The 12,534-nt window shown below is 55.1% G+C and overlaps 1 protein-coding gene across 1 annotated transcript; it reads right to left on the bottom strand.

The window, feature by feature from the left end:
* Positions 1-1,001: 1,001 nt before the first annotated feature.
* On the bottom strand, positions 1,002-11,605 carry ccdc186 (coiled-coil domain-containing protein 186). Its single transcript, XM_023796989.2, has 16 exons — positions 11,469-11,605; positions 8,750-9,542; positions 8,166-8,292; positions 7,181-7,309; positions 6,845-7,057; positions 6,636-6,755; positions 6,438-6,542; positions 6,246-6,344; positions 6,013-6,099; positions 5,794-5,936; positions 5,393-5,648; positions 5,118-5,307; positions 4,805-4,885; positions 4,295-4,511; positions 2,895-3,114; positions 1,002-2,568 (listed from the first exon to the last, which is right to left on the bottom strand). The coding sequence occupies exons 2-16, from the start codon at positions 9,520-9,522 to the stop codon at positions 2,485-2,487; spliced, it is 2,844 nt and encodes a 947-aa protein (XP_023652757.2). The 5' UTR covers positions 9,523-9,542; positions 11,469-11,605; the 3' UTR covers positions 1,002-2,484.
* Positions 11,606-12,534: the final 929 nt, after the last annotated feature.

Here is a 12,534-nt window from a genome sequence, read left to right as displayed (position 1 = left end):
GGGACGATCAGTGACGGCCACTGTACCGACAGGCAGAGGCTCCGTGTGCCTACGGGCTCCCGGGCGATCGGGACGATCAGTGACGGCCACTGTACCGACAGGCAGAGGCTCCGTGTGCCTACGGGCTCCCGGGCGATCGGGACGATCAGTGACGGCCACTGTACCGACAGGCAGAGGCTCCGTGTGCCTACGGGCTCCCGGGCGATCGGGACGATCAGTGACGGCCACTGTACCGACAGGCAGAGGCTCCGTGTGCCTACGGGCTCCCGGGCGATCGGGACGATCAGTGACGGCCACTGTACCGACAGGCAGAGGCTCCGTGTGCCTACGGGCTCCCGGGCGATCGGGACGATCAGTGACGGCCACTGTACCGACAGGCAGAGGCTCCGTGTGCCTACGGGCTCCCGGGCGATCGGGACGATCAGTGACGGCCACTGTACCGACAGGCAGAGGCTCTGTGTGGCTATGGGCTTCTGGGCGATCGGGACGATCAGTGACGGCCACCGTACCGACAGGCAGAGGCTCCGTGTGCCTATGGGCTCCCGGGCGATCGGGACGATCAGTGACGGCCACCGTACCGACAGGCAGAGGCTCTGTGTGGCTATGGGCTTCTGGGCGATCGGGACGATCAGTGACGGCCACTGTACCGACAGGCAGAGGCTCTGTGTGCCTACGGGCTCCCGGGCGATCGGGACGATCAGTGACGGCCACTGTACCGACAGGCAGAGGCTCTGTGTGCCTATGGGCTTCTGGGCGATCGGGACCATCATCACAGTGATGGGTGAGGCCTGCATGACTGCAGATGTGCCATGTGACTGTGAGCAGATATCGTTCCCCAACTAGCTGCAGTCATTTTGTACATCACTAATCGGTCAGGAAACTAAATGATGAAAGACAGTGTGTAACAGATGACTGTGCGTATGGGCCAAAGGTCATGTCTGTAAGCTGTACCACATCTATACAATGTCTGCCTGTTTGTTTTTATAGTCGGAAAAAAAACCCACTATACACCTGTTTTATTTTCTGTAATTGCCATATATACAGATAGAATATAGAATAATTAAAAACACGGCCAATTTACAGTATTTATCTACAAATGCATATTCATTTTTCCATTTAAGGGAAAGAAAACAAAAGGGATCCAATGAACGAGAGGAGAACAGGAGGACCTGCAAGAGAGACAGAAGACTGCAGGGGGCCCAGGCTGGGGGGGTTGTATTTGGGGTGGGAGCAGGGATCAGGGAAGGCAGGGTAGAGGCTGAAGGGGTTAGGGAGGGCTGGGTGTAGGGGGGTGTGGGGTGGTCAGTCAGAGCCTGGGAGGGGGAGGGTAGAGCTGGGTGTGGGGTGGGGGCTGGGGGGGACATCAGAGAGGGCTGGACACGGCGAGTATCAGAACATCAGTCTAGTGCTGCCTCACAGCATGGTGACGCGCTGCCGGTGACGCACATGGGCCCGTGACCGGAATGCCCCCCACCCCCAGCCCGGCCGCGTCTCCATGGACGTGACATCTGACCCACTGGACAGATTCCCACGTCACATTCCATACAAACCAGGCCGCCGGCCAACAGCCTTCATTGAGGTGAGACCCTGCCCCCATTTCCCATCAGCCCATGCTTCCTTTCATGCTGGATGTAACAGTGAGGGGGGGGACAACAGGCATCACCCTCTGTGGGGGCAGGAAAGTGCAAAGGGCAGCGCACAGTAAGAGGGCATGCCTATAACACAAAGGTCAGGGGCACCGCCTACGTGCTTAGGGAGTGTGTGGCAACACAGACAAGCACACAGACACAGGGGCACCATAGCAAGCGCACACACACACAGACACACACAGGCACACACAGGCACACACAGGCACACACAGGCACACAAACGCACAGACATGAACAAACACACAGGCACACACAGGCACACACAGGCACAGACATGCACAAACACACAGGCACACACACAGAGGCACACACACGCAGACACACAAGTACACACGCAGACACACAAGTACACACGGACAGACACGCACAGACATGCACACACACACAGACACACACAGTGTTTAGACTCTGAATCACATGCCTCTCTTCCTGTAAATCAGACTGAAATGAAGCTGAATATAAATTACTTCAGCTTAAACTGGCCAACGTTTAAACCGAGCAGGGGGGCTGGAGACGTTGGGGGGGGGGGGGTCTTTTAGCCCATGCTGGCCAGAGGACCACATGGCCCCCTGGAGGATGCCGGTGAAAGTGCCAGGTTCAAAGGGCACCTTTGTTAGTTTGTTTTCATTGATGGCGGAAGTGGTTAATCTTCATATAGCGGCTGGATGTGGCGACTGCAGGCCGGGCTGTAAAGCCTGGGGGGGGGTTGGTGGTGTCCTGAACTCCCCTCTCGGCCCCCTCACTTGGGTTACTGCTCACGGCCCCCATCTCTGACTCCCCCCACCTGTAGTAGTGGGGGCCGTACACCTCCTGACGGGCCTGCTTCCAAGTGATGTCATTTCCTCTTGAGCCGGTCTTCCAGCTCGTGTTGCCGTTTAATGAGTCTCTCAATTTCTGCTCCCAACGTCTGGAGGTTCTCCTGTAGAGTCACCGGTCACATGAAAGCCTTGCATTATTACTTTAAGTTCACGTCTAGCAACTTGAAAAGTGTAAAAATAGCATGCACTCACTCACGCGACGCACTGATTAAAGCCTGATTAATGAAATAGGCTGATCATTCCCCTGGAAGGGGAGCATGACAAGCAGCTGCCTCCTGTTACGGGCTGATCCTCCGCCTGAGCCGTTAATCCAGCAAATCCGGACGTGCTAATGCACTAACACGCCAACACGCTGACGCTCCAACGCCAACACGCATGCTCTGCACACTCAACACGGAGCCACTGGCATTCGGACCGCCCCACACACCTTCAGGGTGATGTTCTTCAATAGCGTGTCTTCCAGCAGCGCCTGCAGCTTGCGGTTGATCTCCAGCGACAGCTCAAGCGTCAGGCCACTGTCGGCCGGGTGCGACGTGTACAGTGAGGCCATGATGCCACCCCTACGGCTCAGGTGGGCCTTGTTAAAGTCCGACGCTTCTGATGAAAGGGCGCCTGACTCCTCCCGCAGCACGTAACTCTGGATAATCCTGCAGGGAGGGGGAGTGTTTACAAAGAAGCCCCCCACACATGCGGGGGGGTCTCTCCCCACCTGGAAGCTTCCACCTATGGCACACATTACACAAAGGTTCGATAAGCAGAGTTCCACCTGCTGCTCCACTGCACACAGGAGCTGCTCTCTCATATTTATCAGCCATCTGTGTTACATTCATGGTTACCCTTCAGGCACTGCACAAGCAACACCCCCATCGCAAGCCGATTATGGTGCAGTCCTGAAAATTAATTTCTTATGACCCAGTATCACACCAAGGCCACATGGTCAACTGTGTGAGTGTGTGTGTGTGTGTGTGTGTGTGTCTGTCCATCTATCCTGCCTTCTTGTGCAATTACAGCAAAATCACAGGGCTAATATATCAGTCCTGTCACTGTGATAATTACAGAAACGTTGCACTGTCTATAGCAGTGAGAGATAAGCACGCATGCACACACGCACACACACACACACACGCACACGCACACGCACACGCACTTACCTTTATCAGCTCTTGGGTCACATGGGACCCCAGTCCCGCAGAACGCATTACAAAAAGAACAAATACAAATCATAAATGAAAGGCACCCTCTCTGGAGGATGCAGCCTGTGTCTCTCTGGACATGGCCGTCTCCCTGGGTCACATGACCTACAGGCCGCACCCTGCCGCGACACAAAGATGGCTGCCAATCACAGTGCTGCCAAGCCACCCAGGAGCCAACCTTGCTAGCAAGGGCTGCTTTGCCACCTTGAATTTCTTCTGAATTTTAGTTCCTTTGGGCTTCACAGTGCACTGAGATTTACTAATCAGACTGGCCTTTGGAGAGCTCCACACAAACACCAGGAGAGCAGGCCAGAGGATGGCCTCCGAGATAAAGGAAAGCATGCCCCCATGAAAAGGGCAGAAAAGAGGGGAGTGGGGCCGGGGGGCAGGAGGAGATGCAAGTTGTGGTGGGGTTAGGGGGCGGGGTTAAGGGAGCGGGCAGGACTAGGGGGTGGGGTGAGAGAGAAAGGGTGGGGTGAGGGGGAGAGGGGGCAGGTGGAGATGCGAGTTGTGGTGGGGTTAGGGGGCGGGGTTAAGGGAGTGGGCAGGGCTAGGGGGCGGGGTTAGAGAGAAAGGGTGGGGTGAGGGGGAGAGGGGGCAGGTGGTGCGAGTGAAGGCTGACCGCCTCACTCACTTAGTCTTCTTGCGGATTTCCTCCACAAGCTGCTTGATGTGGTCCTCCATGAACTCGATCTTCTCGTTCTTACGGGCGAGGGCCTTTTGCAGGCGCACAATGCGCTCCACCAGCACAGTCTTGTCTACCTCGGGGAAGCTGTCCGTCCGCATGGTGCCCGTGCTGCTCTCCGGGGAGCGCTCGTCCGGACCGCCACTGCTGCGTGCGTTCAGAGAACCTGGGCCAAGAACAGTGTGACAAACACAAACTCATCCATCAGGGAGCCGTCACCTAGAACTACCGCCGAAATGTTTCTCCAAAACCTGCAGGACGTCCGTCTGCAAGGTTGTGACGTTGCAGGTTCTGATGGGTTTTTGACCCCTTACTCAGGCTCTTACTGTTTTGTTACATGCAACAAGTAGTTACAGCAATACTACCAATGAAAGAGCCTAGAGCTCCCTCTGCTGGCAAATATTAATACAAGTCCCTCTCGTGCTACAGCGTATCCAGCAGGCGGGGTTGGTGGCGTACCCGAGGAGCTGGAGCGGCTGCCCATGCTGTTGGCCTCCCGGTCACAGGCTCCGTTCTCCACCTGCTCCAGCTTCTTCCTGGCTGTTGGGACAGATGCACCAACCTCAGGTAAAGGTGCAGGAGCCTGGCCTAGAGGAGCCGTAGCGCGGTTGCACAACGCCGGGTGTTTGTGCCTCCTATGCCTCCCTTGGAACTCCTTACATATGTATCGTGGAGAACAAACCACAAACCCAAAAAGCATTTGGAAACAGGGCCTTCAGTCAGCTCTGCTTGCAGGCCTGGGTTCAGTGAGCTGGGGGCGCGCGGCGCCTACCCTGGCCCAGCTGCTTGGTGAGGTCCTTCACGTTGGCTGCGTGTTTCCTCTTCTGCGTGGCGAGCTCGTCTCCCAGCTCGTCCACGCGTGTCTGCAGCTGCGCAGTCTCTGTCTGCAGCGCGGCCCGCTGTGCCTGCAGGGTCTGCACTTCATCTAACCGCTGCTGCCGCTCCTGCTGCAACCACTGCGTCTGCAACGCACATGTAGGCAGGTGACAGATCTGCGCAGAGACGGCAGCGGCGAAGAAGACACCAGGCCGTAACGTAGGGATTCACCAGCTCAGCAGCGGCGCCCTCTCTCTCCTCCAGTCGCCCCTGCAGCTCTCTGGAGGCCACGCCCATGCGGTCCAGCTGGGCCTGTAGGGCATTGCCCTCAGACTGCAGCTGGGCGTTTTTACTGGTCAGCTTCTCTGTGAAGCCCAGAAGCTCCCCCTCTCGGACACGGCTCCCCTGGATGTCACTGTGCAGGTCGACGATCAGCCCGTTCAGGTTGTCCACCTCCTCCTTCAGGGACCGGATCTCCTGCTGGTCTCTGCGTGGTGGGGTGGGGTGTCGCGGAGGGTTTACGTTGAGGCCGCTCCCAATGCTTTTGGTATTCCCCAAAATGCCCACCACATCTGGCCCCTTCCCCACCCCACCCGGAACCCCGATGCTCTCCCCGCCCCGTTTGCCCCAACCTGTGCCGCTGGTCCTCCAACTGCTGCACGATGCCCAGCTGCTCCTTCTGGCTCTGGATCTGGGCCTTCTGCCGGTTGATGATCTCCCTGTAGTTGCTGAGTTCCTCTTCTGTACGCGGTCGTTCCTCCTCGAGGCACCTCACCTGTGAAATGGGGAGATGGCATGATGAGAGAGAGTGAGGGGAGAGGGGGAGGACTGGGTAAGCAGAAGGATCAAACCTTAGTCCTCAAGGTCTCAAGCTCATCCATTCCTTCCTGGAACGTTCTCTTGAGGTCCTCCAGCTCCTTCATTTTGGCACGATGCATCTGCCACAGGGGCAGAATGGTTAAACATGTGCAGCCCGACTCACTCTTCGTCACACCCCCTGGACCTGGAAGGTGGTCCGCGGTTCACTCTTCCTCACACCCCCTTGGCCATGGGAGGAGGCCTTGCCCGCCAGCCAGCTCAGTACCTCCAGCTGATCAGTCTGCTCCTGCCGCTGTTTCTCCAGCTCGCCTCGAGTCTCGCGCAGCTTGGCATCCAGCTCGTTGGACTTGATCTCCTCTGACTCCTAGTCACAGAGAAGGACATGGGTCAGTCAGAGGATGTCTCACCAAAGACAGGGGAGCAGTGGCGCTGCAGTCGGAAATTGGCAGACGCCTGCCTGGTAGGTCTTAATCATGTCCTGGCAGTTCTTGCGGATCTGGTCGGTCTCCTCTTTGGCCTGGGTCAGCCTGGATGTGGTTTCCCGCAGCTTGTCCTTGGTTTCCTGCACTCGCAGGAAGAGGAGAGACATCAGATGGGTGCATGAGACTCCCCGACAGACCCACCCAGACTGTGCTCCTCTCCACTCCGGTCTCACCCTATTGGCGTCCGACTCGCTCTTCAGCTTGTTCTGTGCCCACTTGACCTTGATGATGTGGGAGTTGATCTCCTCCTTCATCTTCTCCAGCTCCCTGGTGAGCCTGGTCGCCTCGCCTTCCTAGTGAGAGCGGGGCAAGCAAATCAAATCGAGCCAATGGAACTACCCCACACACGGCCAGAGCGGCCACCAGGGGGCCGTGGGCTCACTTTGGCCTCCAGCAGCTGCTGTAGCCGGCCCTTGTCCTGGGCCAGCTGGTTCCCCCGCAGGGCCTGCTTCTCCACCTCCCTGCTGGCCTCCCGGAGCCGGCGCTCCAGCTGCTCCTTGTCCCTGCGTAGGTCCAGCGCCTCCTTTTCCCCTCTCACGTACTTCATCACCATGGCCTCTTTCTCTTGCCGAGCCTCCTCACACTTTCTGCTGGCCTGAGTGCATAAGATTAGTTAAGGGGCATATGGGGGGGGGGCAGGGGCCACGCTGGGTTAGGGGCATACGGGGGTGGGGGGCAGGGGCATACGGGGGTGGGGGGCAGGGGCCACGCTGGGTACCTGCTCCAGCCGGTGGGACGTGTCGCGCTGCATCTGCTGCATGGCTGCCTTGGCAGATGCCTCCTGCTGCATCAGCTTGTCCTTAGAGGCCCGCAGCTGCCTTCCCAGCTCCTCGGTCCGGGCCTCCATCTGCAAGGGGCGGGAAGGGGCAGCTGTGACGGCACACCCAGGCATGCAGGCATGCAGGCATGCAGGCATGCGGCGCGGCCTGTCGGAGCGGTACGGCGGGTGAGTCGCACACCAGGAACCACAGTAATGTGGCTTTGGCTTTAACAATGGCGGGGGGGGGGTTAGCTTTAACAACGGCAGGCACTTCCGCAAAGCGGGCGGGGGCCCATTACCTTTGAAGTGTGCTGACGTACTAAAAAACTCCTGTTCTTCCTGTTACTCTGGTTCCTCAGGATTTACACTGGTTGCCAGGTACATTCAGAATCAAGTATAATAATAATAATACGTATCACCTACAAAGCTTTTCATAGACTTGCCCCTAGCTGTAGTCTGACCTCCTTCTTCCCTACAAGCCGGATTGTATATTAAGATGTTCAGGTTCCAGATTCCTCACAGCACCTAGGGTTAGATTATCTTTTATGGGTGGCAGGGCATTTAGTGTTGAAACTAAATGCACTGCCACAGAATATGCAATCTATTTAAGTTTTTAAGCTCCAGTTAAAAGCATATCTGTTTCAGGAATATTATAATTCATCATCCAGTGTGTAAAATTAATCTTTGTTTTGGGTGATAATCTTGTATGGCTTCCTTTATGTAAGACTGTATGCACTGTAAAGCGCTCTTGAGTGCGAAAAAGGCGCAATATATTATACATATATATTTATTATTATTATTATTATTAATAATAAAAATAACAATGGCAGCCACTTCCTCGAAGGGGAGAGGCTTTACCTAAAACACTACAGCCCTGAGTGGCTGCAGCCCCCCAGCCAAGGCGTATCCTCGCACCCCCAACACCTGGCCGGCTGCTCCCCACCTTCTGTATGGTGTCCAGATGCTGCCGCTCTGCCTCCATCCTCCGCTTCAGATCCTCTTTCATCCCATCTTTCTCCGAGCAAATTCCCAGGATCAGATCCTGGTGCCGCCGATTTTCCTCCAGTAGCCTATGGGGGGGGGGGGGGGGGGGGGCATTAATCCCATCCCTCTCATTACCAGCCCCCAGAGTCATGTGACCACTAACGAGAACAATCAGCAGTATCACATGAGTATCACACAGTGTTTTTGCGCAAGTACTTCTTCAATTAACGTACCCAGCTAAGTTGACGTAAGTTCCGGTTCCCAGCATGTCTCCCTAATCTGTACTGGGCCATGCCCTCCCCAGGGACACACACAGGCTTCCCTGACATGACCTGCAGCTCTACACAGTGTCACTCATTCAGCACAGATTCAGAGATCTCTCACCCTTCCAGCCCATCGACAGAAGCAGAGTAAAATCAGAGTATGGATGGCTATGTACTCCCCCCTAACCCAAAATTAACAGGGGGCCTCAGAAGGTTGGGCAGGCTAGCAGAGAAACAGCCCTGACGCGTCAGAGGACAACGACAACAAGAATGCCCTCACCTCTGAATGGCCTTCTCCTGCTGCGAGTATTTATACTGGAAACACTTCTCGAAGGCTGTCGCAGATTTCTGGCTGTTCTGCGGCCCATTGGGGGCACCAGGGGTGTCGCTGGGGAAGCGGCAGTCAAGCAGCTCGGATTCCAGCTCATCCAGCAGGGACTCGTGGGATAATGTACGCTGGATCTCTGACATCAGCTTCCGGCTGCACTCCGTGTCATAGGGGCTGGCGGCCTCGGAGGGTCCAGGGCTCCTGTGTGATGCCGGTGTGCCTGGCAGCTCCAGGACCTCTTCAGCTGGTGGCGTCATGGGTAGAGAGTCAGATGCCTCTGTGGGTGGGGCCACGGCCAGGAGTGGGTCATGGCTGTCATCCACAGACATCTCTGTGGGCGGGGCCTCAGCTGGGGGCGGGTCATTGCTGTAATCCACAGATGCCTCCGTGGGCAGGGCCACAGCTGGGAGCAGGTCATCTCTGTCATCCACAGATGCCTCTGTGGGCAGGGCAACGGCTGGGGACAGATCATTGCTGTCATCCACAGGTGCCGCTCCACTTGTGCCAGGAGGAGGCAGGTCTGTCTGGTTCTCCTGGACAGACTCATCTTCTGGTGGGGTCAAACAGCCCCCTTTCTCCTGGGGGGGCTCTCCTCTTGCTATGTCCCCTCCTCCTTCAGTCTGAGCACAGCCCAGGCTGCTCCAGTCCTGGCCCTGCCCGTCTGCTGAGCCCTCTGGCAGGGCCCTCTCCTCCAGTCTCCCACAGGGGACATCCTGCTGCTCCATACTCTTCCTCGCTTCCCAACCTGTCAAAACACTGTTTCATTTATCTGGCTACCAAACTTTCTGTCCTGCAGGTATGAGGACCACGGTCCTGAATGTTCTAGCGGAGACCTGGCCAGTTCTGCTGCTCCACAGTGGGCTGGGGAGACGTTGTGGGGTAACAGATCCTGCGTTTACTCTCACACAGGTGTGGTGGGTGTTATAATGCAGGGGAAAGACCTGAGAGTACAGATCAAGGTGGAGCACTAGCAAAACCACACCTGGCTCTAAAGATCAAGGTGGAGCACTGGCAAACCACACCTGGCTCTAAAGATCAAGGTGGAGCACTGGCAAAACCATACCTGGCCCTACAGAACAAGGTGGAGCACTGGCAAAACCACACCTGGCTCTAAAGATCAAGGTGGAGCACTGGCAAAACCACACCTGGCTCTAAAGATCAAGGTGGAGCGCTGGCAAAACCATACCTGGCCCTACAGAACAAGGTGGAGCACTGGCAAAACCACACCTGGCTCGAAATATCAAGGTGGATCACTGGCAAAACCACACCTGGCTCTTTTCACTTTTCTCGGAAACAGAACACAGGAAGTCGCTATCACTGGCCAGTTAAAGCTGTAAAACCTGCTACCCAGTAAAGCGGTAAATATAAGCTGCAGTTCATTCTACTGGTTTTAACCATAAAACAAACAGAATTTTAGATCAAAGTAGTTTTTGAGTTGTCATTCCTTCCAGGACAAAGATACTTGACACTCAGAGAAAACACTCAGTGTCACATGACTAATGGATCCTGCAGAAACACACAAAGTGACAGCAGAGAGCAAGGCCAGCACGGGGCCGGGGAGGCGTCACACAGCAGTGACAGTTTCATTGAGATGCCTCTGCATTTGCTACTATGCTAGAGTCCTTATTCAAGGCAATTATCACCATGCTAGCAGAGTGTCAGGGCCACTCACAGCCTCACTGTAGGACGAGGAGAGCTCAAAGTGCAGCATATAATTTAAATAAAAAATTAGCTAGTGCTAGCACAACAGATAGGAGCAGCACTGCCTGAGTGTATCAATCCAAGGCAAAAAAGGCCAGATGGCAAAAAAGCAAAGCACTGTTACTTCAAACCCACAACTCCATGGTGCTGGGGGCTCACTGCTTAGGATGAATATGAAAGTTACCAGCTAGGTGGTGGGCAGGTATTGAAGGGGACACCCCCCATGTCCTAGTGACACACGCTTCTTCTAAATCACAGTGCACCTTCAGCTGGTACAGCTGTGGTCATGGAAATAGCATAGGCATTGAGGCATTTGTCTATGCTTTACTACAGTGAAATAAACTGGATCTTATTGTACACTAACAAGTAAACTTTAGGCAATATTTTGATATCTGTTAACAGAAAGCTTTTTGTTAATATACATTTAAAACAAACTAATTAAGTATAATTAGCTAGAGACCATGTTCATAGACTACCTGCGCCAATACTGCAGCGAAATTAACCGGGACAAGAAACAGAAAGCAGGGGAACCCCCCCCCCCCCAGCTCCGAAAACCGCTGACACTTTAAAGTCCCTGAGTGCTTGCTTAAGCGCATTAAATAGCACGGCGCAGCTCACAGAGCCGGCACGAGTTGTACTAAGTCCGCCTGGTCATACAGTTTGCAGCTGGGGGGGGGGGGTAGTACCTAGGTACCGAGGACAGGTATGTAACGGCCTGTTTGATCAGGAAGTGAGGGAGCGAAATGTTAAATATGGGCATCCCCACACTGACAGCTACAGGGGCGTGTAACCAGAGCGGCCGGAGGCGGTGCAGGAGGGGTACGGGGGGATCGGGAAGCGAGAGAAGCCGTGCGGGGGGAGTCTGTCAGGCTGCAGCTGCCGCCGTAGCCTCTGTGCCTACGGCCAAATGTCAACAGCGCGTACGCCGAATACGACCGGTCCCCGCAAGCGATAATATAAAGGCACTCACCGCTTCAGGGCTGACACGACACCCAGCTCCACCGCAGACTACATATGGAACACATTAACGCTTTTCTCGGCTCTCCAGCCTCAGTTTCAGTCGCTCCGAGGTGACACATCAACAAAGATGGCGACCGCAACGCGAATGGTTGGTGCCCATTCAGCCAATGGCAGCATCGCGCCTGGGTGACGTCACTGACAGATACCGCAATCTTGCCGAGGCCGACCGGACGAAGCAGTGTGGCCAATGCGTGGCCACGTGTGCTGAGCCGACCAATGAGCAATGAGTGTCGCACTAACGTCACTGACAGATTTAAAGTGCATACTAATAGAAGTTGACGACCGCTATCAATACGATAGGCCGTTTTGTCACAAAGTTCCGTAACAAAAAAGTGGGAAAATAAGAGTGTAAAAAGACGTCAGGGAGATTTGAAAATAAGGCAGCTATGTCTATGTGACACAAGTGTGTGTGTGTGTATATATATCTGTGTTGCCTGTTAACCCAGTCACAATCCCACTAGCTCTCTTTCCTCCCGCAGAAGATCCGCATGTCTCTCCCACTGTCGTCGCTGCCGGTCTCGTGAAGCTGTGTAACTTTTGTGCCCAGCAAGGTCAGCTCATTCTCACTTTGAAGCAGTGCTCTCAGTGAGGTCAGTTCATGCTCTCTGTGAAGCAGTGCTCTCAATGTGGTCAGGTCATGCTCTCCGTGAAACAGCACTCTCTGTGGTCAGCTCATGCTCACAGCGAAGCAGTGCTTTCTGTTCAGTCAGCTCATGCTCACAATGAAGCAGCGCTTTCAGTGTGATTAACTTATGGCCGCAGAGAAGCAGCGCTTTCAGTGTGGTCACCTCATGCTCACAGTGAAGCAGCGCTCTCTGTGGTCAGCTCATGCTCACAGTGAAGCAGCGCATTCAGTATGGTCACAGTGAAGCAGCGCTTTCAGTGTGGTCAGCTCATGCTCATAGTGAAGCAGCGCCTTCAGTGTGGCATGTCTCACGTACAGGGGTTGTGAAAGCCTGTGTCAGTGTTTATAACTAATCAGTACCCCTGCACCTTTCACACAACGTGAGCCTGGG

Source organism: Paramormyrops kingsleyae, chromosome 20 (assembly GCF_048594095.1).
Source record: "Paramormyrops kingsleyae isolate MSU_618 chromosome 20, PKINGS_0.4, whole genome shotgun sequence".
NCBI classification, from domain to species: Eukaryota; Metazoa; Chordata; class Actinopteri; order Osteoglossiformes; family Mormyridae; genus Paramormyrops; species Paramormyrops kingsleyae.
The sequence above is the reverse complement of the archived record's forward strand: the minus strand, read 5'-3'. Positions and strand labels throughout refer to the sequence as shown.